General features: G+C 43.3%; 1 protein-coding gene across 1 annotated transcript; it reads right to left on the bottom strand.

Moving 5' to 3' along the window:
* Nucleotides 1-6,917: 6,917 nt before the first annotated feature.
* On the bottom strand, nucleotides 6,918-13,645 carry LOC109481323 (somatostatin receptor type 2-like). Its single transcript, XM_019783855.1, has 6 exons — nucleotides 13,367-13,645; nucleotides 11,816-11,962; nucleotides 9,826-9,975; nucleotides 8,009-8,164; nucleotides 7,614-7,710; nucleotides 6,918-7,210 (listed from the first exon to the last, which is right to left on the bottom strand). Exons 1-6 carry the CDS (start codon nucleotides 13,643-13,645, stop codon nucleotides 6,918-6,920), a joined length of 1,122 nt encoding a protein of 373 aa, XP_019639414.1.
* Nucleotides 13,646-14,725: the final 1,080 nt, after the last annotated feature.

The following is a 14,725-nucleotide window of genomic DNA, read 5'->3' as shown; positions in this document are numbered from 1 at the left end:
TTTCCCTGCGGCAAATTTTGCTCCCTTTTTATTTCGACAGATCGCACGACGAATTCTGAAGACCGTTCTTCTGTTTGAAATATGACTGCTTTGACGTGTTTCTAACGCTTATTAGTGATGACTCTTCTCCGATATCCAATGCCCTTTCTTAGAATTGGACAGTGAGAATGTATAAGGTTGATCAAAGGTAATATTTTTTTATTCAGAAGCACAGTGATGAATACAAATAAAAGGACATGGACTAAGTGGCTGCGAACTCAAGTTAGCTACAACTTATATTCTCGCAGCCACTTTTATAATGAAAAAAAAAGACGTTTAGAAGACATTTGAAAACTATGGATAGCATGAGTCAAACCTCCCATCCCAGAAGAGAAGGAAACAATAGCAGGACACATACAACTAGAAGCGTTTTGTATCTCTGATGTAGTTTTGCGCGGCTAACATAATTTCACAGTTAATGTCAAACAAACCAAACTGACGCGAAGAACTAAACTTTGTTTAGCATTGTCAGAAAGTGTGTTTAGATTAATAGGTATTCTGCAAGCAGATCTTTCTGTAGCCGCGATGAGAGTGTCAAATTGGCCAGGCAGTATCCAGTGGCCAAACAGTTACCATTTCAGCACCAAGGACAGTTACCATTTCGCCTCCGGTGGATTGATACAGCCTGGCCAATTTAATACTGTCTTAGCTAACAACCGACAATCGAAAGACGTGCTTGGAGATTATACCATGAGTAAAAACACATCTTGGTGATCATATACCAAAGATTTAATGGACTGATTCGTTTAGTTTACATCTTCTATAAGCAGTGAAAAAAGCCTGGATTTCGCGGTTGCAAGCTCCAGGCAGTGTCTTTTCACGCAGAGAAAGCAACATGGCTGACGATTGCGCTAACACTAAGGCCACACCAAGTAAATTTTATGGATGACGTTCTTTGGAGACCCTAAATCTAATGCGAGAGGGCGAGAAAAAAACAAGAAGGGCCCTAAAAAACAAGATGCCTAGATTAGAAATATACTAAGAGACGACAAATGTTATGACACAAATTGAATGAGGTTACACAGTGTAACAAACAAGAAGTCTTTTATTCATCATCAAAACAGCAATAAATCAGGTGGAACAGCAGTTGTCGTCCTGTCCTGTTTTCGCGTTACGGGCTTCACGTCAATCTGACGATTTGCGGCACTGACGTGACTCTTTGGTCATAGTTACAGGAAGCGGAATTTCTTGTTTTTTTTTTCTAGGAACAGGCCAAAATCAATGCGCGCGCGGACGTCATCCATAAAATTTACTTGGTGTGGCCTAATCAGTGATGACTGCACTGGCTGTCAGGTCTCTAAAAGAGCCTTTCTTTAAAATAGACAATGAAAATGTCATCGCCTCAGGTTGATGGAGAGAGAGAGAGCAAGAGAGCAAGAGGAGTTTATTTATTTATTTCAGCTTCATTACATAACAAAGTATGTAATTGGACAGGGGGAACAGGTCTAGCCTTTGTCTTAGCCCCCTGTCCAAATTAAAAACATAATAAAATAAAAAGTAACACCAAAGACTTATGCAAACATATACAGATAAAACAAGAAACAATCATAACCAATGACAAACAAATAAAAACATGCCCACGGACACATAAAATATAAGTGAACAAATGATAGTAGTGACAATAAGAACGCTAATAATAATTATAAGAAAACAAATAATGGAGTCTACGAACATAGGGTATGCCAGGTGTAAATGTTATCAGGATCAAATATGTCGGACAAAAGGTGGTGGTAGTGACTGAGGACGAGCTTTCTAAAGGAGAGTTACGGTTGCTCTACCGCTAATTAGTACTGAATGCACTGTTTGGGTGGTCTACAATGCCCAATAAGCCTTTCTTAGAAAGGGACAATAAAAATTCTAAGGTGAATCACAAGAAAGAAAGAAGTGTTGGGGATTAAGGATATATCGAAGAGTGAATTTTTGTTCATCATTATTATCTTATGAATACGCAATGAAAAAAACATGGATTTTCACAACGTAGTGGTAATAGATTATTTTTCATCGTATTTCTTAATTTCCTGTGAAAATAATGAAATCAACTGAATCTGTTTTATCCTCAATCTTCTCACGTAAATTCAAAAAAGTGGATTTTCACAAATCTTACTAGCCAAAATTGACGAAAAGCTGACTTAGATTATTTTCTCCGCTTTTTCCGCTCTTTTTTTAAAGGGTAACCACCCGAGTTTTCGCTCATTATATATAATTACGCCTTTGAAAAAAAAACGTGAATTTTCACAAACTTCACCAGCCAAAAGCGACGGAAATCTCTCTTTTCCCGCTCTTTTTTTTAAGGTGTAACCACCCGATTTTTCGCTCATTATATATAATGACTCCCTCACGCGTGCTTAAGGCAGTACCTTTTCAGGAGAACGAGAGATAACAAGGACTGACATTTCCTGCAGAAGCCGGGGAGATGTTCCGGTTCTCTAGCTGCGCGGATCATTACGGAGGCTCTGGTCTATTCATTATTATTTACTCACTTATGGGAACTAATAGCTGGATAAATTTGCGATTGCCCTCATTATATATAGCACCAAAAGATAGTCCGGGTACCATCCAGATTTTGCTCCTCTACGCTACATGGTACCCAGGCAAACCGAAAGAGGTATATATTAAGTTGATTGAAATGGTCACCAAAATGTTTCCAAGCTTTCTTTATTTGTTATACCGCTATTTGGCTGTAAGAAGACAATTTGTACAGCCAGGGCACCCAACTAGCCAGACGGCTATAATAACTACAGTCAATGTAGTTATTGTTGGGTTTGACTTCTTTTTTTGCCCTGCTGACAAGACAAACATTTACATGTACATTACAACAATACAATGCATCAATTTATTTACCTTCCAACCCTACAAAAACTGCATTTCTATTAACACCTCCCAATTCATACATCTCGCAAAATGTTTGGGCATTTCATACTCAACTGCGCACAGCAAAGAAGTCAAACCCAACAATAAGTATATTAAAAGTAGCATCAGTAGCATTATTTATGGTCATGTTTACTGCTTATTATCCTATATAAAATATTGTTTTATCATGTTCTTGCAAGTAGCTCTCCGGCATGAATTTTCTATAAATGTTCAATGTTACCTTTCTGCAAATTCGATGGGGAAACTGAGAATAATGTAATGTGATTTAATGTGACAAAAGGGGTGTCCAGACTTCTAGGAATCGGGATATCATGCGGACAGTTGTTTGAAATCATATGACAAGCGGAGCGTAAGGGCTTTTGTTTGAAAGAAAGGTTGGCCTTAATTACCCCCAGACAGGGTTATATAGTGTAAAGGATGTGTTATGTAAATTGCAGCAATGTCTAGGACTTATGCAAATTTGACCGGTGCAATGGTCCAGTGGGTAAAGTGCTCGCCTTGCATTCGGTAGGTCGTGAGTTCGATCCCTTCTGTCATTTAAAATGGTACATACTGCTTTCTCTGCTTAGCACTCAAAATTTGGGAAAGAGCATGAGAGTCAAACACACAGCACTACCACTGGACTAGCCCCCTGCTGTAGTAGCCTGTGTGTATGGGAGTTGAACACACACCACTACCAGTGGACTAGCCCCCTGCTGTAGTGACCTGTGTGTATGGGAGTTCAACACACACCACTACCAGTGGACTAGCCCCTGCTGTAGTGACTGCACAACTGTGTGGCCCAAGGGCTACTGAACCAAAGATAGGCGCCGCACCAGGTGGTGCATAGCGCACCACCTGGTCCTCTAACTATCCAAATTTTACGATTGCCATGTCTGCAGCTTTTGAGAACGAAAAATATGATAAAAGACAAATAAAACTCGGAAAAGTTGAAAAATAACCATGTGCACGATTTCTGTATGTTCCTGATACAAATTGTTAATTTTTCGTTCCTAGAAACAACCCGGCAGGTTCGGGATGTGGAAATGTGACCAGATTGCGATCTAAGCATTGCATAACGCCACTTTAAATCATATTTCCGCCCCGATATAAAACTTAGACTCAGCCCTGGAGCCTTCCGTACCATAGCCTGGATGCCAGACCCAAAGCACACTGGACACAAAATATCTCAGTGAGCCTGGGTCTGCCACTCGGACGCTCAGTATCTGAGCGTAAGGCCCCATTGGTGGCACAGCAGGAAGCAATTCTACACCTCTGCTATGATTGGTTAAAAACTCCCAGCTGTATCTTTACCAGTGGCCACCAGCAGATGAGATTAAACTGTAGATAAGGTTATTTTGTCCTGGTGTGTCAGAGGACTGTTACCTAAACAATCAGGAAAGCCTGGGCTGAACACTACTTCTACTATTAGACTAAGTTCTGCTGTTATTTTGGAAAATAAACTCCAAAAACATTTAGAAAATTGACTGGTTAATGATTAACTGTTGAGGGTCTGCATGGGGGGGTCCTGGCAACGGTTAACGGTAAATTCAGCAGGGCCGATAACGCTTAACGGTAAATTCAGGACGGCCGGCAACGCTTAACGGTAAATTGACAGGCTTTTTTTTCGAGCTGCACTGGATTTGGTATCTCGCTTTGTGAGAAAAGGTGATCACTGACAAAATTACGTATATCTTACATGTAATGAAGCACGCATTAAAGGTATGTGTTCCCTGTGTTCCCCACCTGCCCTGGTCCCCGAGTGCGTCCACAAATACAGGGGAGTCCGAGTCGACGTCGGCCAGCTTGCATTTTTTTCAGTCTGCCCAGTGGATTTTGAGAGGGGAACGTCGTAATCTAGGGGGGAATGCTCCCCCGGGAAATTTAGGATTTTTAAGCCTTCAAAAACGCAATTTCCCACATTTTGAGAGGCAAATCATGGTGTTGAGAGTGTTTGTCGGTCCTTCTGATGTTTTCATACTTTACTCGAGATTTTTGTTAATTTGCCTGTCAAGGTTGACGGATTCGTTTAAAAAATTCTGTAATTCTCCGCAAACTTCCGGAAATTGACGGGAAAGCTGGTTCTGGCTAGAGCCGAAGGGACCGAGCGCAGAAGCGCGAGTCGAGCGCCAAAGGCGCGAGCAATGTAGGGGGGTCCGGGGGCATTCTCCCCCGGGAAATTTTGTATTTTTAACCTTCAATGACGCGTTTCCTGCACTTTGAAAGGCAAAATTAGGCGTAACGAAGAATTATTCATTAACGCTTAACGCTGAATTTAGGATGACAAATAACGTTTTACGTTGAATTAAAACGACCAATAACGCCTGACGAGGAATATACTGATAACGCTTAACGTTGAATAGAGCGGGCCAGCAACGATTAACGGTGAATTAAAATAGCCCATAACGGTTAACGAAAAAGGGCATGCAGACCCTCACTGTTGAGCCCAAGATTGTCTCCTGCTGACCAATGGTGATACCATGTAACAGGCTACCTGTGGTGTGAGGGGTCATCAATCACAGCTTCTCCACCCTTTGCTCGAGAGCCTTTCCTAAGAGACCCTACCAGACCCTAGCACACTGAGATATTTTGTGTCCAGTGTGCTTTGGGTCTGGCATCCAGGCTATCCGTACCGGTACCTTACATGTATGTAATGTCTGTTATCCATCCGCTCAAAATGGTATATCGTAACATAATAGACGTCCGGTGGATATGTTCCTTACCTTACATAAAGCTCGCTGGTCTATGTGCGTTTGGGGGGATAAAAGAAGTAAAAAAGATGACTCACGCCCACCACACGCTCACAAGGACAGGAAAATGTCTCATACACAATAAGGTTTGAAAGAATATACACTTTTATTACTTCAATACGATTTACAATACTATATCCTGAATACTCAATATATACGGTTTGAAAGAATATACACTTTTATTACTTCAATACAATTTACAATACTATATCCTGATACTCAATATATACGTTTTGAAAGAATATACACTTTTATAACTTCAATACAATTTACAATACTATATCCTGATACGCAATACGGTTTAAAAGAATATTCATCCTTCTATTACTTTATGACGATTTATAACGTTATATATTGATACACAATATGGTTTGAATATACACTTTTATAACTTTAATACGATTTACAATACTATATTCTGATACTCAATATTGAAAGAATATACATACCACTGTATGACGATTTATAACGTTGTATTCCGATACTGATACGTTTTTAAAGAATAGACATCCTTGAATTACATTATAACGATTTACAATTTACGCTAATTCGTACACAAAGGTAACCATCAAGTTGACTATGACTGACAGAAAAATTACGCTAAAATCCGACACTTTATGAAATATGTCTGGTCATACATCGATATAACGAATCAAGAACTGACACTGAATCTACGAATATCTTCTTAACATTCAATGCAATTTAAAACAAAACATTCTGTCACAAATTCACAACTCAACAATTGACGAATATATCTACAGTCTGAAACTCAACGTGCCTTTTTCAAACAATAGAACTTACTTCAATTATATATTACTTACACAAGACCATTTTACCGACTAAACATGACAGAGATAAATAATAAATAGCATTTTTTTCTTTTTAGAGGAATCCGTTTCCTTACAGGCCACCCAGATGACTTGGATGGAATCGATAAAATACTAGAGGGTTCAAAACAATGATGTCATGGTAGGTATCTCCTTGTGTAGTTAAATACGGTAGTATCACAACGTTTTCATCGCATTTTTATTTCAAGAGAAAGGCTACCCCCTAAAAAAATAGACCGATCCTGATCGAACGCATCGAACATGGGGTTCTATTTCGAACATGGGGTTCTATGTCGAACACGGGGTTCTATTTCCAACAGGGGGTTCTACTTCGAACAGGGTGTTCTATTTCGAGTAGGGTGTTCTATTTCGAACAGGGGGTTCTATTTCGAACGGGGGTTCTATTTCGAACGGGGGGTTCTATTTCGAACAGGGCGCCCGCTAAAATGTCCTAAACTGTAGTTTCAAGTCTTTCGGGGGTTGAGTACGGGAGCATCGTGATGTTCACCTCGCATCTCTCCTCCTGCAGGAAGCCGTTGCCCCCCAGTTGCCGGTTTCTGGCAGCGGCGGCGAGCCCCTCCCTCTGCCGCCGCCCGTACTCCTGCCGTGCCCGCCGCCCGCTGAGGCGCAGCGCCGCCCGGAAGCTGTCGCGGAACTTCTGACTGGTGAAGACGTAGAGGACCGGGTTGACGCAGGAGTTGGCGTAGGACATCACCATGGCCAGGTGGAACATCACCAGCGTACCTGGGGGGTAGAATAAGTGCACGTACGTTTAATATTTCAATTTTATTAAAATCAATCAGCAGGAGTCCAAAGTACCCCTGAATTGCGCCGACTTCTCATGTTGGATTAAAAAAAACACTGTCCAGCTATTGCTTCATAATGTAATTCAACACCACAGGATGTCTCAGAAGCACCTGTTACCATGGTGACAGACGTCTGGTTCAGGTCATTGACCTTATGGTTTATAGAAGAAGAAGAGGAAGAAGGAACAGAGCAAAAACAATATGTTTTCCTTTTGCGAAGGTAAACATATTGGCATGTACTTGTAACTTGTATGACCCCGGGAAGAATAGTGCAGTACATTTACCTACTCACTAATATAGAGACCTATCAAACAAACAAACAAACAAACAAACAAACGTACCGAGTGTCGGACGCGGCTCCGAGGCCAGCAGGACCAGCTGGCAGACGTGGAACGGCAGGCGACACACAGCAAACGTCGCCACCATGGCCGTCACCGTCTGGAGGATGGAAAAATCAAATCAAACTTTATTGCACAACAGTTGTCACAGGTACAATGTATGGCAAGTTCTTCAGAGTTACAACATATCAAACTGATATCTACTCTAATATCTATCTTGTCTAATACTACTGTAACACTATTTCATAAATGTAATATATACAAGGAACATGCATGGCTTACATGATAATGTACAGGAGATTTATAAAACTAACTACACGATAGATACTACGCTATTTTGTGTGTCTGATTCAGGATGGAATATCACACATGCGTATTTAAGGACAGGCCGCACAAACCTTGGTGACTTTGGTGCGCATCCTGACGGACACTCTGGAGACGGCAGCGTGTTCCGAAGTGCTGGACTTCAGGTGCCGGATAACCAGCAGGTAGGAGGTTATGATGATACCAAACGGCACCAAGAACCCAACCACGAACGTGTAAGAGGTGAACACCTGGAACAAATGAGTAAATGAGTGAATGAATTTATTAATGACGAGCAGGTAATTAGAACAGGACGCCGTTATGTCAACCAGAGGCACGACGAACCCCACCACAAAGGTATGGGACGTGAAAACCTGGGAGGAACGAATGACTGAGTGAGTGAATAAAAGAGTGCATGGGTGAGTGAGTGAGTGAATGAATGAATGACGAGTAGGTAGGACGCTGTGATGATACCAAGCGGCACCAAGAACCCAACCACGAACGTGTAGGACGTGAACACCTGGAAGGAATGAGTAACAGAATGAGTGAATGAGTATGAGAGTGAGTGAGTGAATGATTGAATGAGTGAGTGAGTGTGTGAGTTAGTGTGTGTGAATGAGTGAGTGAGTGAGTGAGTGAGTGAGTGAGTGAGTGAGTGAGTGAGTGAGTGAGTGAATGGTTTATTGGACTTCAGGTGCTGGATGACCAGCAAGTAGGAGGCTGTGATGATCGCAAGCGGGACCAAGAACCCAACCACAAAGGTATAGGACGTGAACACCTGGAATGAATGAATCAATCAAATCAACTTTTGTTGTTCAACAACTGGGAGTCGTGTGGCGTAACAGTGTTCGGCTCAGACCAAAGAGGTCCCGGGTTCAAATCCTGCCCATGTCACCGATCTTGTGCCCTTGTGAAAGGTACTTAAAATGACTTTCCTCACTTCACTCAGGTGTAAATGAGTACCTACATGTAGCTTCGGTTAGGTACGTTCGTCGGATAGGACGTTAAATGGAGGTCCCATGTTTGAGGAGAGCCACACCCCACGCACGATAAAGAACCCACCCCACTTATCGAAAAAGAGTTGGGGCATGCCCCGGTGTGCGATGGTCCAAATACTAGTACTACTATCTGATGATCAACTACGGACTCCAATTCACACTAATGGGGTCGTGTGGCGTGGCGGCAGAGTGCTCGACTTGGAACCAAGAGGTCCCGGGTTCGAGTCCTGACATGTCACCGATCTTGTGCCCTTGTGAAAGGTACTTTACATGATTTTCCTCACTTCACTCAGGTGTAAATGAGTACCTAGCTTCGGTTAGGTACGTCCGTCGGATAGGACGTTAAATAGAGGTCCTGTGTTTGAGGAGAGCCACACCGTGCTTATCGAAAAGAATACGGGCAAGTCCCTGTGTGCGATGGTCCAAATACTACTATCTGATGATTAACTACGGACTCCAATTCAACTAATGGAAATCCTAAACAAACAAACAAACAAACTAGAAAGGTAATATTTGCAAAGCAATTGCATAATGTTTACCTTCGCATATGGTCTGCTCTGTTAATTCTTACTCAAACACATTAACATATACATAGGGGTCAGTGTTTGGAGAAGAAGAGGAAACTGAGCAAAAAACAATATGTATTCCTTCGGTTAACATAACAAACGTACCTTGTGGCGGAACATAGCCTCGCTCGCCGGCCAGTTGAGGATGCAGACGTAGTGGCCGTGCTCGGTCAGGAGAGAGGGGGAGGGGAAGATAGATAGATAGAGAGGATTGCTAGAACACACCTTGTGGCGGAACATAGCCTCGCTCGCAGGCCAGTTGAGGATGCAGACGTAGTGGCCGTGCTCGGTCAGGAGAGAGGGGGGGGGAAGATAGATAGATAGATAGAGAGGATTGCTAGAACACACCTTGTGGCGGAACATAGCCTCGCTCGCAGGCCAGTTGAGGATGCAGACGTAGTGTCCGTGCTCTGTCAGGACGTTCTCGCTGGCCGTCATGACGGGGATGCTCAGCAGGATGGCTGTGAACCAGACTGACAGGCTCACGGCGGCAGCAACCTGAAAATTACATCAAATCAATTTATTGAAAAATCTATTGTTTATTGTTTTGACGGTGCAAGTGAGGTCGTGTGGCGTAGCGGCAGCTTCCTCGACTCGAACCAAGAGGTCCCGGGTTCGAGTCCTGACCTGTCACCGATCTTGTGTCCTTGGGAAAGGCACTTAACACGACTTTCCTCACTTCGCTCAGGTGCAAATAAGTATTGTATTGTCTCCTGTGTTGGTGGTGGCATTAATATAAGTTGAAAAAAACTTGAGTATGTCGTCACCACGTCTTGTGACGGGGATGCTCAGCAGGATGGCTGTGAACCAGACTGACACGCTCACGGCGGCAGCAACCTGAAAATTAGATAATAATAATGGTTTCTTTGCTTCATATACACAGATTACATTGTGTCCAACTACTACTCATATGGTCTAGTGGTTAGGATTTGGCGCTCTCACCGCCAAGGCCCGGGTTCGATTCCCGGTGTGGGAACCACTGCAAGAAACAGGAGGAGCGAGTAGAAACAGATAAAAAACCCTGGTCCCGGGCCGGGGTTCGAACCCACGACCTCCCGATCATCAGCTTCAAAATCCGACGCTCTAACCACTCGGCTGAAAAGGTCTAGACCCATTGGCCGGGTCAGTTGGTAGCGCCTATAAACCCCCCCACTGTCACACTACCAATCTTTATTAAAATTTGTTCTTTGCACATGAAAACAAGGCAAACGCGTCTATCTAGGCTAGTGGTTTCTCCTTCAACTCTACAATTCAAATCAGGCTTTATTAATTTTTGGCACATAAAAACAAGACAATTTGTAGTAAATGATAAGACGGAAACACCGAAAATCAAACATGTCTGTTGCAGTTATGAATTCTTGAGTAAACGACAAAATATTTGAATATTGTCCTTATGAAGATGACAGATTGTTTTTTTTTTCTATTCCAACATTTACCACAATACATGAAGACGGCACACTGCGGTCTTCCAACTTAGTTTCATGCCGCCACTAACGCAGACAAACGCATGAACAGATATACTCAATTTCACCTGAGTTAGAAAATTAGTGTTAAGTGGCTTTCCCTGGGGCACAAGATCGGTGGCATGACATAATTCGTTCTGAGCCGAACGCTCTGTCGTTACTCCACACAATTAAAATTTCCTTGATGAAGATGACACACGGTCATCGAAACGTCGACTCTTTTAAACAAATGATTGTGAATAAAAGAAATTAACTATTCCTATGGCTACATCGGTTAAACATCCAGGTAATAAAGTACTCAACTAGAAATGATTTTTAAGTGGTAGCGATTTGCATATCGTGGTCATAAACCTGCTTTTCTGACAACTCTCCAGTGTCACTGACGAAAGGTAGTGGATACTAGCTGAAACGTCTGACCGTTTCCAAAATCACATCCAGTTGCTTGAGTAAATGTTTTTTTGGGGTAAAATGTGGGATCGTGTGGCGTAATGGTAGCGTGTTCGGCTCGGTACCAAGAGGTCCCGGATTCGAATCCTACCATGTCGCTGATCTTGTGCCCTTGGAAAAGGTACTTTTTAAAATACATCTTTTCTCACTTCACTCAGGTGGAAATGAGTACCTAGCTTCGGTTAGGAGGTCCCGTGTTTGGGGAGAGCCACACCCCAGTCGCGTTAAAGAACCCACCACACTTATCGAAAAGAGTAGGGGACCTTCCCGGTGTGAGTGGTTCAAACGTTACAGTCTTACAGTCTTACGGTCTTAAGCAACTTCTACATGTACTTACATGTACAAAACTGGTGTGTTACGCCTGAAGGCGGTTTACCGGTTATGCGAAACAAACAAAAATGGTAAACGCTACTATTTCAATGCCTCACCTTGGGTTGTCTGAGCTCTGGGTGACTTGTAGAGCAGACGATGGCCAGGTACCGATCCACGCTGAGCACGGCCAGGTTGAACACCGTTGTGAACATGTTCATGGCGTCCATAGACATCACGATCTTACACATGGCCTGCCCGAACACCTGGGGAACGAGACAGAATACAAAAAGTCAGCGAGGATGGACATACCAAACCATCCCAGAAAAGAACAAAAAACAGTCATGCCTTAGAATATCAGAGTTATCAACCGAGGTGTTCAAAAACTCGTATTTTTCAAGAATTATCGTAGAGTGGAACTCGTTGTTGCCACCAAGCACAGTTTTAAACAAAGCTTGAAACAACTCCTGCAATTCAATGTGCAAATGTCTAGGTTGGGTGTAACAGGTTGTTCGGTGTAATATACGAGTAGCTAGCGGTTCAGGTTGAACACGGTTGTGAACATATTCATAGCGTCCATGGACATCACGATCTTACACATGGCCTTCCCGAACACCTGGGGAACGATAGAAAAAGCACAAAACCTCATTGAGGACGCTTCGTAATTCAGAAGATAAAATGTAGTGACTGTGTGATGGCGAGAATTATATAGTTGTGCTAGTAGTTTTTAATAGCCAACCCAATTCAACCCGTGGTGAACATGTTCATAGCGTTCATGGACATCGCCACTTTACACATGGCCTGCCCGAATACCTGGGGCACGATAAAAAGCACAAAACCACAGCAAAGTGTAGTAACCCGATTATATTGTAGTTGTTATATTGTAGTGTTGGATATATTGTAGTTATTAAGTAATGACGGTAGAATTGGTATGTAGTGAACATATGTTCATAGCATCCATAGACATCACCACTTTACACATGGCCTGCCCGAACACCTAGGGACGATACAAAAAAAGCACAATCAATCAACTATTTTGTCCCAAAATCTCAGGGAGAGTTTCAGAAGATAATATATAACTATGTGATGGCGAGAATTAAGGTTGTACTTGTAGGTTTTAATAGCCAACCCAACCCGTGGTGAACATTTGTTCATAGCGTCCATAGACATCACGATCTTATAAAAGAAAGCAGCCAGCCCAGAAAAGAACAAGAATTTAGGTATTCAAAAACTCGTATTTCCACAGAACTATCGTAGACTTGAACTCGTTGCCACTTAAGCACAGTTGGGGCATCATCACTTTAAGCAACTCCTGCAATTACATGTGCAAAGATTGAATGTAACAAGTCGTTGGGTGTGATATAGCTAGCTGCCGCCGTGCCACGTACCTGCGAAGCTGATGTGTTACGCCGAAGGACGGTTATACCTGGTTATACCAACAATCATTTTAGCCCCTACCAGGCTTCGGGAGGCAGCGACAAGAGTAGAAATTGGCCAAATAGGCAGGGGGAGTTAGTCCGCTAAAGGAATACAGTTTGCCGCACACCCGTGACTATTTGGCTAATTTCTACTCTTTCCAGCCGCCTCCCGAAGCCTGGTAGAGGCTGTGCCGATTTGAGCTTTGATGGATAAAGAAAGGTTCAATCAAACAAACAAATAAACAAACCTACCCATCTCTCCATGGCCGAGCTGATCGAGATGAAGGGGACGCCCAACATGAACAGAGTGTCAGCCACCGCCAGGTTCAGTATGTAGTAGTGCGTGGAGTCCTTCATCTTCGTGAAGCCCAGCAGCATGTACATGACAAGCGCGTTTCCCAACAGCCCGGCAAAGATCTCTACTCCATACACCGACGGAGCCACGATCTTCGTGATGATGTCGGAGGCGAGGACGAGAGTTTCTTTCTCCGGGTCCGTTTCGTTTGCAAAGGGGAAGTCCGCGATCGTCATATTGTCCGTATGGTCCATGGTCACGGGCTGTTACTTGACGTTTTTCACCTCTTGTTCGGTGGTTGTTCGGTGTGATGTAGCCAGCCGCACCGTGCCTGAGAAGCCGGTGTGTTACGCCGAAGGACGGTCAGTTATATCGGCTCTACAGGTCCAGATACAGAAGCTGGTGTGTTACGCCGAAGGACAGTCAGTTATATCGGCTATACAGGTCCGGATACAGAAGCTGGTGTGTTACGCCGAAGGACAGTCAGTTATATCGGCTATACAGGTCCGGATACAGAAGCTGGTGTGTTACGCCGAAGGACGGTTATACCGGCTATACAGATACAGAATCTGGTGTGTTACGCCGAAGGGCGGTTATACCGGCTATACAGATACAGAATCTGGTGTGTTACGCCGAAGGGCAGTTATATCGGCTATACAGATACAGAAACTGTTATATTGCGCCGAAGGGCAGTTATACTGGCTACACAGAAACAGAAACTGTTATATTGCACCGAAGGGCAGTTATACTAGCTATACAGGTCCAGATCAAGAAGCTGGTATGTTACGCCGAAAGACAGTTATACATGTACCAGCTACACAGGTACAGAATCTGGTGTGTTACGCCGAAGGGCAGTTATACTGGCTACACAGATACAGAAACTGTTACATTGCGCCAAAGGACAGTTATACTAGCTATACAGGTTCAGATCAAGAAGCCGGTGCGTTACGCCGAAGGGCGGTCAAAACCGGCTATACAGATATAGAAACTGTTATGTTGCGCCGAAGGGTTCTTCTTCCGGCTGTTCAGATACAGATACAAAAGCTGGTGCGTTACTCTGAAGGGCAATTATACCAGCTATACAGGTCCAGATCAAAAAACCGGTGCGTTTCACTGAAAGGCGGTCAAAACCGGCTATACAGATATAGAAGCTGGTGTCTTACTATGCTCAAAAGAGTGGCTACGCACGTTACTAAGATACCACCAAACAGAAACAGACCACATTGGAAACGGAACAACTCACTTCAGCGCCCAGGAACACAGTTCAACAGGTGCTCGATGTGGCGGAAAGATCGCAAACTTTGCCGCGTCCACAG

This window comes from Branchiostoma belcheri, unplaced genomic scaffold, assembly GCF_001625305.1.
Source record: "Branchiostoma belcheri isolate BF01 breed outbred unplaced genomic scaffold, Haploidv18h27 scaffold55, whole genome shotgun sequence".
NCBI lineage: Eukaryota > Metazoa > Chordata > Leptocardii > Amphioxiformes > Branchiostomatidae > Branchiostoma > Branchiostoma belcheri.
The sequence above is the reverse complement of the archived record's forward strand: the minus strand, read 5'-3'. Positions and strand labels throughout refer to the sequence as shown.

Excerpts from the sequence above, each read along its gene's own strand:
- LOC109481323 (XM_019783855.1), bottom strand. The coding sequence starts at position 13,645 with ATGACGATCGCGGACTTCCCCTTTGCAAACGAAACGGACCCGGAGAAA. Across the intron at positions 11,963-13,366 it reads GCTCGGCCATGGAGAGATGG|GTGTTCGGGCAGGCCATGTG; the intron begins GTAGGTTTGTTT and ends CTCGTTCCCCAG. Across the intron at positions 7,711-8,008 it reads TGCGCACCAAAGTCACCAAG|ACGGTGACGGCCATGGTGGC; the intron begins GTTTGTGCGGCC and ends TCCATCCTCCAG.